This window comes from Pygocentrus nattereri, chromosome 13 (assembly GCF_015220715.1).
Source record: "Pygocentrus nattereri isolate fPygNat1 chromosome 13, fPygNat1.pri, whole genome shotgun sequence".
Taxonomy (NCBI): Eukaryota; Metazoa; Chordata; class Actinopteri; order Characiformes; family Serrasalmidae; genus Pygocentrus; species Pygocentrus nattereri.
In genome coordinates, this window is record NC_051223.1 from 36,628,188 (window position 1) to 36,640,758 (window position 12,571).

The 12,571-nt window shown below is 41.4% G+C and overlaps 1 protein-coding gene across 3 annotated transcripts; it reads right to left on the bottom strand.

The window, feature by feature from the left end:
• Positions 1 to 457: 457 nt before the first annotated feature.
• On the bottom strand, positions 458 to 11,240 carry LOC108437890 (L-seryl-tRNA(Sec) kinase). 3 transcript variants are annotated; one of them, XR_001858656.2, is made up of 7 exons: positions 11,018 to 11,240; positions 8,413 to 8,650; positions 7,637 to 7,835; positions 7,095 to 7,170; positions 5,417 to 5,510; positions 3,904 to 4,005; positions 2,069 to 2,206 (listed from the first exon to the last, which is right to left on the bottom strand). XR_001858656.2 is itself a non-coding variant. In XM_017715309.2 (6 exons), the coding sequence occupies exons 1-6, from the start codon at positions 11,207 to 11,209 to the stop codon at positions 1,977 to 1,979; spliced, it is 1,020 nt and encodes a 339-aa protein (XP_017570798.2). In that variant the 5' UTR covers positions 11,210 to 11,240; the 3' UTR covers positions 458 to 1,976. The 3 variants fall into 3 exon arrangements, 2 of the variants coding, with proteins under 2 accessions (XP_017570798.2, XP_017570797.2); XM_017715309.2 differs by lacking the exon at positions 3,904 to 4,005 and having other exon boundaries at positions 458 to 2,206; positions 11,027 to 11,240; XM_017715308.2 differs by lacking the exon at positions 3,904 to 4,005 and having other exon boundaries at positions 458 to 2,206.
• Positions 11,241 to 12,571: the final 1,331 nt, after the last annotated feature.

A 12,571-nucleotide genomic window follows, 5' to 3' on the forward strand; every position in this document is an offset into this window, starting at 1 on the left:
TGATTAAAAGGTTCAGATTGATGGAGAACGTGCTGTATATGGATGTATAGAACCTTTTTGAACAGGGTTCTTCTATTGTTAGGATGTCAAGCTTGTAATAATAGAAGAACCCTATTTAAAAGGTTCTGCATAGAACCATCTTCAGCATGTTCTCCGTCAGACTGAAGAACCTTTTCACCATGCAAAGGGTTCGAGTGTTCATGGTTCTGTATAGAACCATTCTTCCCTATGAAAGAACCCTTAAAGAACCATCCTTTTTAGGAGCGAGGGATCAGACTTCTGCACATTTTAGTGTTAACATACAGAAATTGTGCACTTAATATTTCAGAAAAAGGTCATATTTAAGTGTGATCTCTGTAGATGATGTGTTAATGTATTCCTCTCACAATATCAACAAAATGAGCAGTACTCACACTTCTGCATACAGCTGTATATTAACATAACATAATAATTTACATTAACAATGAAACACTTTTATTAAATGATAAAAGAAAATAATTGATATAACAAAGATAACCTCAGTACATCCTTGATTCCATACCAAGCATTTCACTTTAAAAGTATGAAAATCCAATTATTGGAAGGTTATTGGTGATATAAGCTCCCATTGACACAGGGGTATAAAATCAAGCACCGAGCCTGGCTTTACACACACTGGTGAAAGAATGGGTCGTTTGAAAGAGCTCACTGAATTCGGGCTTGGTGCTGTAATAGGACGCCACTGTTACAAGTCAGTTCATGAAATTTCTTCCATCCTAGATATTTCACAATCAACTGTAAGCGGTATTAAAGATGAGTGTTTAGGAACCACAATACCTGCGACGACCTCAGACCACCTAAAGTGCTGAAGGGCATAGAGCAAAAAAGTCACCAACGCTCTGCTGATCAATAACTGCCGAGTTCAAACCTCCTCTGGCATCAACACAAAAACTGAGTGCCAAGAGCTTCATGGCAGGGTTTCCATGGCTGAGCAGCTGCCTAACGTCACCAAGCACAACAGCAAGCGTCGGATGGAGGTGGTGTAAAATGCCGCCACAGTGGGGAAATATTCTGTGTAATGATGAATCAAGCTTCTCTGTCCGTCAGTCTGATGGACGAGTCCGGGTTTGGCGAACGCAGGAGAACATTACAGCTGGTACAGTGACGTCAGGCAGGTAAAGTTTGGTGGAGGAGGGATAATGATATGGGGCTGTTTTTCAGGGGTCAGCCTAGAGCCCTCAGTTCCAGCGAAGGGAAATCTTATTGAAGACATTTTGGACAATTGTACAATTACAACTTTGTGGGAACAGTCTGGGGAAGAATCTTTTCCGTTCCAACGCGACTGAGCCCCAGTGACCAAAGCGGCTCCGTAAAGGCCTGGCTGGGTGAGTTTGGTGTGGAAGAACTTCACTGGACCTCACAGAGCCCTGACCTCAACCTCAACAAACACCTGAACTAGAACAGAGACTGCTAGCCAGGCCCTCCCATCCCACATCAGTGTCTGACCTCACAAATGCTCTTCTGGATGAATGGACAAAAATTCCCAGAGACACTCCAACATCTTGTAGGAAGCTTCCCAAAAGAGTGGAAGCCGTTATAGCTGTAAATGGGGACCACTCCATATTAATGTCTATGGGCTTAGAATAGGTGTCCCAGTACTTTTGTCCCTGCAGTGTTTGTTATACAGCTACAGTAGTAGTTATATTGAGGCCTAAATTTTGTCTGTACTTCAGTCCATGTTTCTAGATAACAGCGTCCTGTACAGGGTCAGAAACCACAGTTTATTCCTGATTACTCCACACGGTTTGAGGCGAGTGTGTGCTTCATGCATGCTGTAAGCACTATGCTAATTGGTGGGTTACATGCTTCCATTACTTATTCCAGTGCAGACACCACCGTCTTGGCTGACAGACTACACTGGGGTAAGAGGGGAAACATAAGTACACTTGTTTAAATTAGTGTGATAAAAACAAAGCCTCTCAAATCAAACTGCTCTCTTATGCTGTTCTGGCTCCGGTGCTAATGCCGTGTCTCTCTAGCACGTCGTCTCTCTGCTGTTGAAACGCGGCGAGCGCTCTGCTGACCACTCGCTCCACGTCCACTGGCTCCCCTTCAGACAGAGGCATCTCATGGAGGACATGTCTTCTCAGCTCTTGCAGGAAATGACCCTTCTGCTCACTCAGATCTTTCGCCAGGACCCTCAGAACCTCAGAGGACGCTTTACTCTCTGACAGCACAAAAGCAAACCAGCTTTTATTCAGTAAGTCTTAAAATACACACTAATGTACAGAGAGATTCATTCGAAAGAGGTCCCGAATATTCTGCTGTAACTCATGTTAGGATGAAGCAATCTGAACCAAAAAAATACACTACATACCTTGACAGGTGTGTAATTGATTGCATTACATGCAATGCTGGACGTCACCTCTGTTTTCTGCCAGACACATGAAGGAGGATAGGGGCATGGACCCAGAAGTGGCAAACGGAGGTTAAACGTTGCGACGGCTCTACGGCGCCTACCTTATTGCTCCAACACAGGGCATCCCAGCTTGTTCGAAGCTCCACATACTGAGGATCACATCGTGCATTATTTCGTTCAGATTGCTTCGTCCTACCGAGAGTTATTACACAATATTCAGGGCCTCTTTCGAGTAAATCTCCCTGTATAAGGGCTGATTATTTTAGTAATTAGGTAATCTGATTATTTCAGAAAATAAAGACAGACACACACAGTTGTATGCCAACGTTTGGGTGCTCCTGGTCAAGTCACATGTTTTGACTTTCTAAATTTTAGGACCATTTCTATTCATTTGCTGAGTTTAATATACTAAAAACAATAAAACACAATATAAAATGTGCCATAACTTTTGCACCAAGTTTTTAATACTATTATTTTTCTACATTGTTGTTGGAAGAAAACCTCGCATCTCCATTTTTGCCATTTTTCTGTTTTTGACACTTTGAAAATGCATGTTACCCCCTACACTGTATGTAAATTTCATGATGAATGGGCCAAAAGAAATGACCTAAAATGATAAAAGAATGAAGTCTGGTTCCATTGACTTACATTAAAAGTAAAGTAATTTTCCTCCTTCTGCTGTAAAGTTTCATTCGGAGATACGAGGTTTTCTTCTGACAACAGCGCCACGTCGCTTCAGTGAGTTACAGTAATTGTGCGTTAAACCTCAAGAGGGTGTTTTAACTTTTCAAATCAACAAAATGTACTTTGATAGGAACGCCCGATCTTTTACGTACAACCATATATACAGTACTGTGCTGTGAAAAGTGTCATGCAGTCATTAACTTTACTGTTAAGTGTGTTTAATATATAGCATAATATTTATATATATAATATTAGCTTTTATACATGTTTTAATATGCTTGTTAGAAGAATACAGTTTAGTTCCTGGCTTCTCACTGCACTCCAGCCATTGTGTGGATTTGTTAAATTAGCACCACTTGATTTAATTTAATGAAGGCTTAATTAGATAAACGAGGTGTTAGATGGTAACTGTAAATACAGGAGATGTTCAGAATATATTATTTATTCGTATTTATTCTGATGTTAATGTTTTTGAACAAACAGAACACGTTCTGCACAGATAAATGGTTTTAAGTAAAAAGTAGCTACAGTGACCCCAAGAAGTATTGAGACACTTTACTCACTGATAAGTTTTAGGTGCTTGTGGTTCATTTATAAAACATTATTAATTAATGTTTAATTAATTAACATTATTAATTAACGTAACAAATACTGGTATTCATTTCAGAAGAGGAAGATTTAGCACAACATCAAACCGATGCTAGAGTCTTTGCGTGAAGAAATACAGGGGCTATGTTACACAAACGTCTTTTTGATCTGACAGGTCAAGATACGTTTTTTTCCACAAATTTGTATCACAGAAGCAAGGAATCTTAACTTACAGCATCTTTTCTGATCTCCAGTTAGGAAATCTTAACTTTCTCGATCGGACTCGACAATCAACTGTTGTGTCTGTTACCTAGCAACCGGCCATCTGCGCACAGCTGAAATGTAAACACATAATCAGGTTATTTAGCCAGACAGCTAACGTTAGCTACCACTACTGGGGTAAAGAAAGTCTAATAAAACTAAAGCGGATAAACTGAAAGTTAAGAATGTTGTTTTAGCGCTTTGTGCTGTTTATCAGAGCGTCGCCGTCTCCACTTTCAGTTTCAGTCTCCATTTCCCAAACGCTGTAGTCGAGCGTGCTAACGTTATTCCTCCTAATAAACAGACACCCGTTCAGCTCCATCTCCTCGTTATTCACCACCATCTCTGTAATATCGTGTCTTCAAAGTTTTCATCAACATTAACACACAAAGGTATTAAGAGGGGACAGTGGAGATCATGTCTGCAGTGACTGTTGCTTTTAAACGCTGTTAGAAAAAAAAAAGTCAAGGCACCTTTTTCAGTGTAGATAAATGTAGCGTCATTGTGCTGGTTATAGTGAACTGTGCTGCCTGTTAACCTTACTGCATAATAGAAACAGGTGGTTTAAACAGGGCTTAAGACACTGTTGGGGTTTATCTTAAAGTTAGGACAGAATGTAGGAGATTCAGTCTAGTTAGGATGCTTTGGTAACAATCTTTTGTTATCTGGAGTTAATGGATAAGATTGTGAACTTAAGAACTGTTTTGTAATAGCTTCTGTCCTAAATTTAGTCCTAATAAAAGTTGTCATGGCAATTAACCAGATAGATTTCAGACTTAAGAAGTTTCTGTAATATGGCCCCTGGAACAGATCTCCCACCAGACTGCATTAAGGCTACTGTAGAAGCACAGAGGTGGAAGCAAAGTCAAAGTCTGGGGCTGTTTTTCCTACAGTGCTGTCGGTGTTTAGTGACTGGATCATGAGCTTGCATGAATATAAAGACACTTTGGATGTAAACCTACAAAGAAATGATCTGAAACTCACCAGCCGTCTTTTGAATAGCGGTTGGTTAGTGTAGTGGATAACACCTTTTGCCTTCTATGCTGTAGACTGGGGTTCAATCCCCACCTGGGTAAACACCCTACACTATACCAATAAGAGTCCTTGGGCAAGATTCCCAACACCACCTTTGCCTACCTGCGTAAATTATCAAGCTGTAAGTCGCTCTGGATAAGAGCGTCAGCCAAATGCCATAAATGTAAATAAATGTAAATGTTTGAATGAATACTGTACCAAAAGGTAAGTGACTGTCTTGGAATGATCTGTTTAAAAAAAATGCCAGTCTGAAACTGTTCACCAACACAATTTACTAACTTGATGCATTTTTATGTGTGACAAATGTCCAAATATTTTCTGGGGACATGCATGCTTAAATTACAATTGTGAGTAAGTGATCTAAAAGGAAGTAGAAGGTTTGGAAGCTGATCAGTTGTCTTTTCGTGATATTGTGGTTATACTGTATATTGATTGCAGTGATAAATGTACCTCTGGCAGTCAGCATGGCATGAGACACCAACCGCCGGCAAGCCTGGTCTGCCTGGTGCACCACACTGGAGGCACAACGCTCTCTGTCGGCTAACTAAGAGAGAGAGAGTGAGAGAAAGAGAAAGAAAGTACATTAAATGCTTTATAACGCCTTAATAAGCCACAATTAAACATGCTTTCTTTTTGCATGTCATGACTGAACTAAACTGCCAGTAAATGCTGTTCTGACAGAGACACATAATTACAGACAGATTAAAGTGATACTTCAGCCAAATGTACACAATGCTCTTCTCATCCAAACGATCAGTCAAGACAAGTTTGGCATCATAAGTTTCCTTTCTCAGTTTTTGCGCTGCAGCTATGAGGCTAATGTAGCTTTCATCCACTGTTCTAGAAACAGTCCGTCATACAGTGTCAGAAACCACACAAGTAGGTATATTAGAAATGACACGGTGGATTCGTCTAATTTTTGACTGAAATGTAAACAAAGTCATAGAGTGGTTTGATGTAAAATTCCATCCTAAAGAAAGCAACAGAAGCTGGTTCACAGTGGTGGTGATGGGAACCAGAAGCGCCCTCACAGATAGTTATTGCATGAAATAGTTATGAAAGCACAATGATATGAATTCCTATTATTTCATGCCTGTTTAGAGAAAGATTAGGTCATTTAAAAAGCTATTAATGGCAAAGGTGTGCTTGAAAGGTACTGTATAGCAAAACGTAGGTTCACTGGTGGTTTTGGAGAGTAAGTAATAAAAGTGCAGAGTGGTTGCGCTGCTGAAGCTTCTTCTTAGGCAGTTGCTATGGTATAAGCGTGGGTTGCTAAGATGTTGCCATGGTGTACACGGTCTTTACTGATTTATTTTTAGTGGGTTCTGATGTGGTTGATCGTTGTTGTGTAAAAAGAACAGGAGTCAATGGAAGAAACAAGGAATGACAGGAATACGCAGAGGAGTGCGGGTGTAAGAGGAGTGTAAAAACTTACATTGTTAGCCCCCTTTTACCGTTCTTCAGTGGTCAGGACCCCCATGGACCCTCACAGAGCAGGTACTATTTGGGTGGTGCATCATTCTCAGCACTGCAGTAACACTGACGTGGTGGCGGCGTGTTAGTGTGTGTTGTGTTGGTACAAGTGGATCAGACACAGCAGTGCTGCTGGAGTTTTAAACACTGTGTCCACTCACTGTCCACTCTATTAGACACTCCTACCTTGTCAGTCCACCTTGTAGCTGTGAAGTCAGAGACGACAACTCATCTGCTGCTGCACAGTTTGTGTTGGTCATCCTCTAGTCCTTCATCAGTGGTCACAGGACGCTGTTGTCTGGATATTTTTGGTTGGTGGACTGTTCTCAGTCCAGCACTGACACTGAGGTGTTTAAAAACTCCAGCAGCACTGCTGTGTCTGATCCACTTAGACCAGTGCAACACACACTAACACACCACCATCAGGTCAGTGTTACTGCAGTGCTGAGAATGACCCACCACCCAAATAGTACCTGCTATGTGAGGGTCCATGAGGGTCCTGACAACTGAAGAACAGGGTAAGAGAAACAGATGGACTACAGTCTGTAAAAAATGACAAACAGATGATTGCGGGTCAGAACAACATTGAGATGGTGCTCCAGGGCCTGCCCTGAGATAGTAGATGTGAAACAATGTTTTCCTAAATGTCCCCTACCCTCTGCTCGAAGTCATCTTGAAATGGACTCAGGGGGTTCTCCAGTGCTGAGAACATCAACTGGAACAGGTTCTGGCTATGAAGAGAGAATAAAGGGAACACTTGTTTAACAACAGGATCCACCAATTTTCACATTTTAAACCAGTTAAAACAGCAGAAACTGTACAAGCCATCACATTTACATTAAAAACATAAATGAAGGGTATTAATAGTGAGTTTTCTCTTTCCTGCAGTAACGGCCTTGAATCTTCTGAGAAGGTGTTACACTAGATGTTGGAACATTGCTGAGAGGATTTGATTGAGCATTAATGAGGTGAGGTGCTGATGTTGGATGGTCAGTTCTGGATCACTCCAGCTCACCCCAAAGGTACTAGATGGAGCTCCATCACTCCAGAGAACACAGTTCACAGTTATATTTATATTCCTCTTCAATTGTAGCCAATTTGCTAAGCTCTGTACATTATTTGCAGTACATATACAGCTTTGATTTGACTGTACAGTACCAGGGTATTGTTGTTTGAGAAACACCACTATATACATACATGTCTGTGTCTGTGATGTCAGTGCTTGTCAGAGTCAGACTGCTTTGCTCCCAGTGGTTTTTCTGTGCATTTGGAGGCTCTATGCGTTTGGACATCTCTACAATGACCTCATCCGGCACTGGCTGCCCTCTGTCCTGGTTTCTAGAGAGACACACTTCCACCGGACAATGCAGGTACACCTGGCAGAAACCTGTGGAATCTGTATCCAACGAGAGAGAGAGATTATAGATTTCACCTGTTCCTGACTAGAAAGGCTGTTTTACAGGTTGGAGGTTTTGTTTTGAAAGCAATGATTTTTCATGTTTGTGAACCTTTTTGCTGCTGCTGTCTGAACAAAAAGCATTAAGTAAGAACATCAGACTAACATCAAGTTAGTGGTTGGTATAGTGCAGTGGGGAACACCTCTACGCTGTAGACTGGGGTTCAATCCCCGTCTGGGTAAACACCCTACACTATACCAATGAGTCCTTGGGCAAGACTCCTAACACCACCTTTGCCTTCCAGTGTAAAATGATCAAACTGTAAGTCGCTCTGGATAAGACCATCTGTGAAATGCCATAAATGTAAAAAGGTTAAGGAAAATTATTTTAAAAGCTTCTGGTTTAAAATGGGATAGTTTTATTACTCAGTAACTACTATAAACGATGTGTTACATTGGCTACGGTTATGAGGGCGAATCTATATACAGACCCTTAATTTAGAGTTTAGTTCAATTGAGGAGACATGGGACACTGGTGTTGGTAAGGTTTGAGCCTGGGAGGACCCTGTTCACTTACACTTTCTAGCGAGTTGATACACTTCATATCTCATGCTCTGGTAGTAGAAATTGTCATCAAGCAGCACTGCAATTCGTGGAGGTTGAGATGACGATTTGCGCAGGGCAGGTGAGATTGCCTGGCTGAAGCGCTCCCACACATTTCCCTCGGTCTGACAGGGGCTGGGCGCCTGAGGATCCTGCAGGAAACTCTCCAGGCAGGTCAACACAGCCTGCCTGTGCTGCTTCCATCTGGTTTGCTATAGAGAACAACAAAGAAAAAAATGAGTAGAGGTTGGTAGTAACTAGTTTCATTATGCAGCTCCAAGTCTTGATGGATTTGTAGTACTTTTACTTCTATCCAAGTATGTTTGTTAGGAATTGTAAGGACATTTTCCATTTTAAATCCATGTTCAGATTGCCAGGCCAAGTCCGATGTTTGGCATATCCAGGTTGTATCAAGATTGATTTTTGATAGTCTAGACAGCTAAAAATGAAATGAATTCCATTTTTTGCCAATAGGATTCCAACCATGTTTGGAGGGGGGCTACAGATGTGTCTCGGTGTGGTTGCTCTAGCCACTCAAATTGGATTTCAAAGGCCCAATCCCACTTCACCCCTGTCCCTAGCACCCACGTTCACACTTAGGGTGTCCCGAGATAGAGGGGTAGAGTGAAGTGTTAGAGCTACATGGTCCTCCAAACTGAGGTTTTTCAGACACACACTACAAACAGAGTGTCATGAAAAAAAGAAAAAAAACAGCAAACAGACCAAAAAAACCCACAAATGTGAGAATTTACTCTGCTAAAAATTATGATAACCATTGTTTTATCTTAGTTTAATGTTGTTTCAATGTATTGTGGTCCTTTTCTTCATAACAAGCATAACTAATCTCTAGTAGTGCTGATGTCTCGGTAGCTCACTAAATTTCCCGTTCCACCTTAAATGGTGCAGCATTAAAATTATGGCACCTTAGGTGTCAGTACTGCTGCTCCATTCAAGGTGAAACGGGAAAATTCTAACAAGAAGCTGGCGAACAAGACACTGACTTCAGCTTCACTGAGGAATTAGTGGTGGGCAATAATAAATAACTGTCCATCCCCTTTTTGAAGGCATATTACTAAATGTAACTAAAGCCCAGCAGTGAGGAGCTGAACTTTACCCTCCTCTGCTGTCAGTGCAGACGGGCAGGGTCGCCTACAGAGCAGCGCTAGCAGCTGTTGATGAAGCGATGCTCTTTTTATTTGAGGGTCCTGTTTCGTGGAGGAAGACTTCAACCACTACCCTGTAACTCGGTTGCAAGGGGCAAAGTGACACTCGAAAACAAGTGGTAGGGGTACAAATAAGAAATGGGACTGGGCCAAAGTGTCTTTTGCAACAACATTGACATCAGATCCAGAGTACGGAAGTGCTTCATTTAGGACCATGATTGGGAACCTGTAAGGTAGAGGGTCAATGTCTGGTAATCTCTCTATATGTACTCAATATATGGAACGGTTTTAAGTGGAACTATAGTCTTTATTACATTTATACATTTCATCCTTAAATGGTTCTTTGCATGGTGAAATCGTCCTTCAGATGTGTTATATATTCCTATATGGAACCTTTTTGAAAAGGGTTCTTCTATTGTTACAAGCTTGTCCAGAGCCCTTTCTGGTGCATATGGAACCATTTTTCAAAAAGGTTTTATACAGAACCATCTACAACACATTCATCAACCTGAAGAACACTTTTACAATGCAAAGACCCCTTTAATCATGCAAAGTGCTCTCATGAGCATTCATGGTTCTGTATAGAACCATTTTCTTTACCTTTGAATGATCATCCTTCTTGTGTAGGAATGTTCTTATGGCCCTAAAGGGGTTCTGCTATTGTTACAAGCTTTACATCGGTGCTACACTGAACCATTTTCAAAAAGGTTCTATACTCACCAGCCACTATATTAGGTACCCCTTGTTACTAGTAAAAGGTTGGACCCCCTTTTGCCTTCAGAACTGCCTTAATTCTTCGTGGCAGACTTTCAACAAGGTGTTGGAAACGTTCCTCAGAGATTCTAGTTGGTTATTTGAGTTAATGTTGCCTTTCTATCATCTGGAACCCGTCTGCCCGTTCTCCTCTGACCTCTCACATCAACAAGGCATTTTCGTCCACACAACTGGCCGCTCACTGGATATTTCCTCTTTTTCGGACCGTTCTCTGTAAACCCTAGAGATGGTTGTGCGTGAAAATCCCAGTAGATCAGCAGTTTCTGAAATACTCAGACCAGCCCGTCTGGCACCAACAACCACGCCACGTTCAAAGCCCCTTAAATCCCCTTTCTTCCCCGTTCTGATGCTTGGTCTGCACTTCAGCAAGTTGTCTTGACCACCTCTACAGGCCTAAATGCACTGAGTTGCAGCCGTGTGATTGGCTGATTGTCTATTTGTGTTAACAAGCACCTGTACCTAATAAAGTGTCCGGTGAGTGTATACAGTGTTATTAAACACTCCTAAACCTGAAGAACCAGTTTACCATACCGTTTAAGCATGAAAGGGTTCTTTATAGAACTCCAGGGTCTAAATACAACCACTGTGTTGAGTAAAGAGCCTCTGAAGAACCACATTTTGGTTCTTTGGTGTGTGACCTACAGGTCTTACCCCCTTCGACAGGCTGTCCGCCGGGCTGAAGGCGAAGGCCTCTTCTGCTATGAGCTGGTCGTATGATATGATAAAAGTCCCCCAGCCCTGTTTACCGATCTGAGCAGAAGCTACCTGGACGAGGCTGGATTTACCAGAAGCAGGTAACCCGCACAGCACACACAAACAGACTGCAGCCGGCATGCTGTGGGGCGGTCATTAGGGCTCTGTCCAGTCCCACTCACCAGTTCTGAGCATCGGCCGTCCCCCAATATCGGCCACTTCCGCGTATCGTCTCTCTCTCCTCCAATCGCGCAGGCGAAATTCAAAACACGCCAGCTCCCGCCTTACAAGGGCGTTTAAACTTCATTCTAGCAAAAGAAAAATTATAATAATTATCATATTTAATTTTACAGTAGGTTATATGGCACAAGGGTGCCCACAGAGGACAAGCTTAACCTCATTGTAAACCACTGTAAGCCGTCGAGTCTGATATGAATGGCGTTTCATGCTTAGTTAAACAAGCAGATCAAGTTGAATAATTAATACAATAACTAATACATAAATACGTATTTTTTATGTTTTTTTTTTACAATTTTATACGCTGGATTTTAGGCTGAACACCGAAAGTGCTGGTGGCCGATATTGGGGCGATTCTAGCGATGGAAAATTTCTCATCATGTCAAATGACTCTTGGACATTAATCTACACAAATATTTATCTAAAAAAAACACTGATCTGTGTGAGTAAAGTGCTGTAATTCATTTACAGTTGGCTTAAGAGTCCCGATGTTTTGTATTGAGGTGGTCGGTAACGGGGGTCCCTACGCCGCCTGTGTCAAACCACAAGGCAGCCACATAAGTCAGACGCTACTGCTTCACCCCAGCGAGGTTATTTGGTCTGTATTTAGTCCAATGGCTGTTAAAATGATCCCATTTTCACCCTTTAGTTAGCCATTTTTAACGGTCCCTCTGCATGCAGACTAAACTCGCTGCAGTCGCTCTCTGTCGCTGCCGCGGTGTAGCGCCCGTTTATGAGGGCTCTGTACAGATATTACGGCTTGTAATTGGTACAGCTATAATTTTAAACCATTTTCCTTTTATATGATCGTGGATACGAATATTAAACATAATAAATATAAAAAAAATCGTTTTTCTCTCTTCTTAGCACTGTAACTGTCCTGGTGGATGACTCTAGTTGCAGCACTCCTCATTGGCCAGGATACAGCACGTGATGTAAACGTCATCGAAACGTGGCACTACGGCGTATAGGGATTTGTAGTTCTTTTAACGAGTCTCGTTTTGTTGTGTGGCGAACGAAGGTATGGCGGGCCAAAAATGACATAAGTATAAATAAATAGATAAATGTATAAATAAATGATACATTTTTTGTCATGAAAAAGGGCACACTAAAAATTAATAAATAAACGAATAAATAAATGTAGAAATGTGGAAATCTAAAAATAAATATATATTAAAATAAATAAATGAATTAATACATATAGAAATACAGAAAAAGCCCAAATAAATGTTGATATGTGGAAATGTATAAATAAATTAACAACAT

Excerpts from the sequence above, each read along its gene's own strand:
- LOC108437890 (XM_017715308.2), bottom strand. The coding sequence starts at position 11,209 with ATGCCGGCTGCAGTCTGTTTGTGTGTGCTGTGCGGGTTACCTGCTTCT. Across the intron at positions 8,651-11,017 it reads TGTCGAAGGGGGTAAGACCT|CAAACCAGATGGAAGCAGCA; the intron begins GTAGGTCACACA and ends TGTTCTCTATAG. Across the intron at positions 7,836-8,412 it reads GTATCAACTCGCTAGAAAGT|ATTCCACAGGTTTCTGCCAG; the intron begins GTAAGTGAACAG and ends CGTTGGATACAG.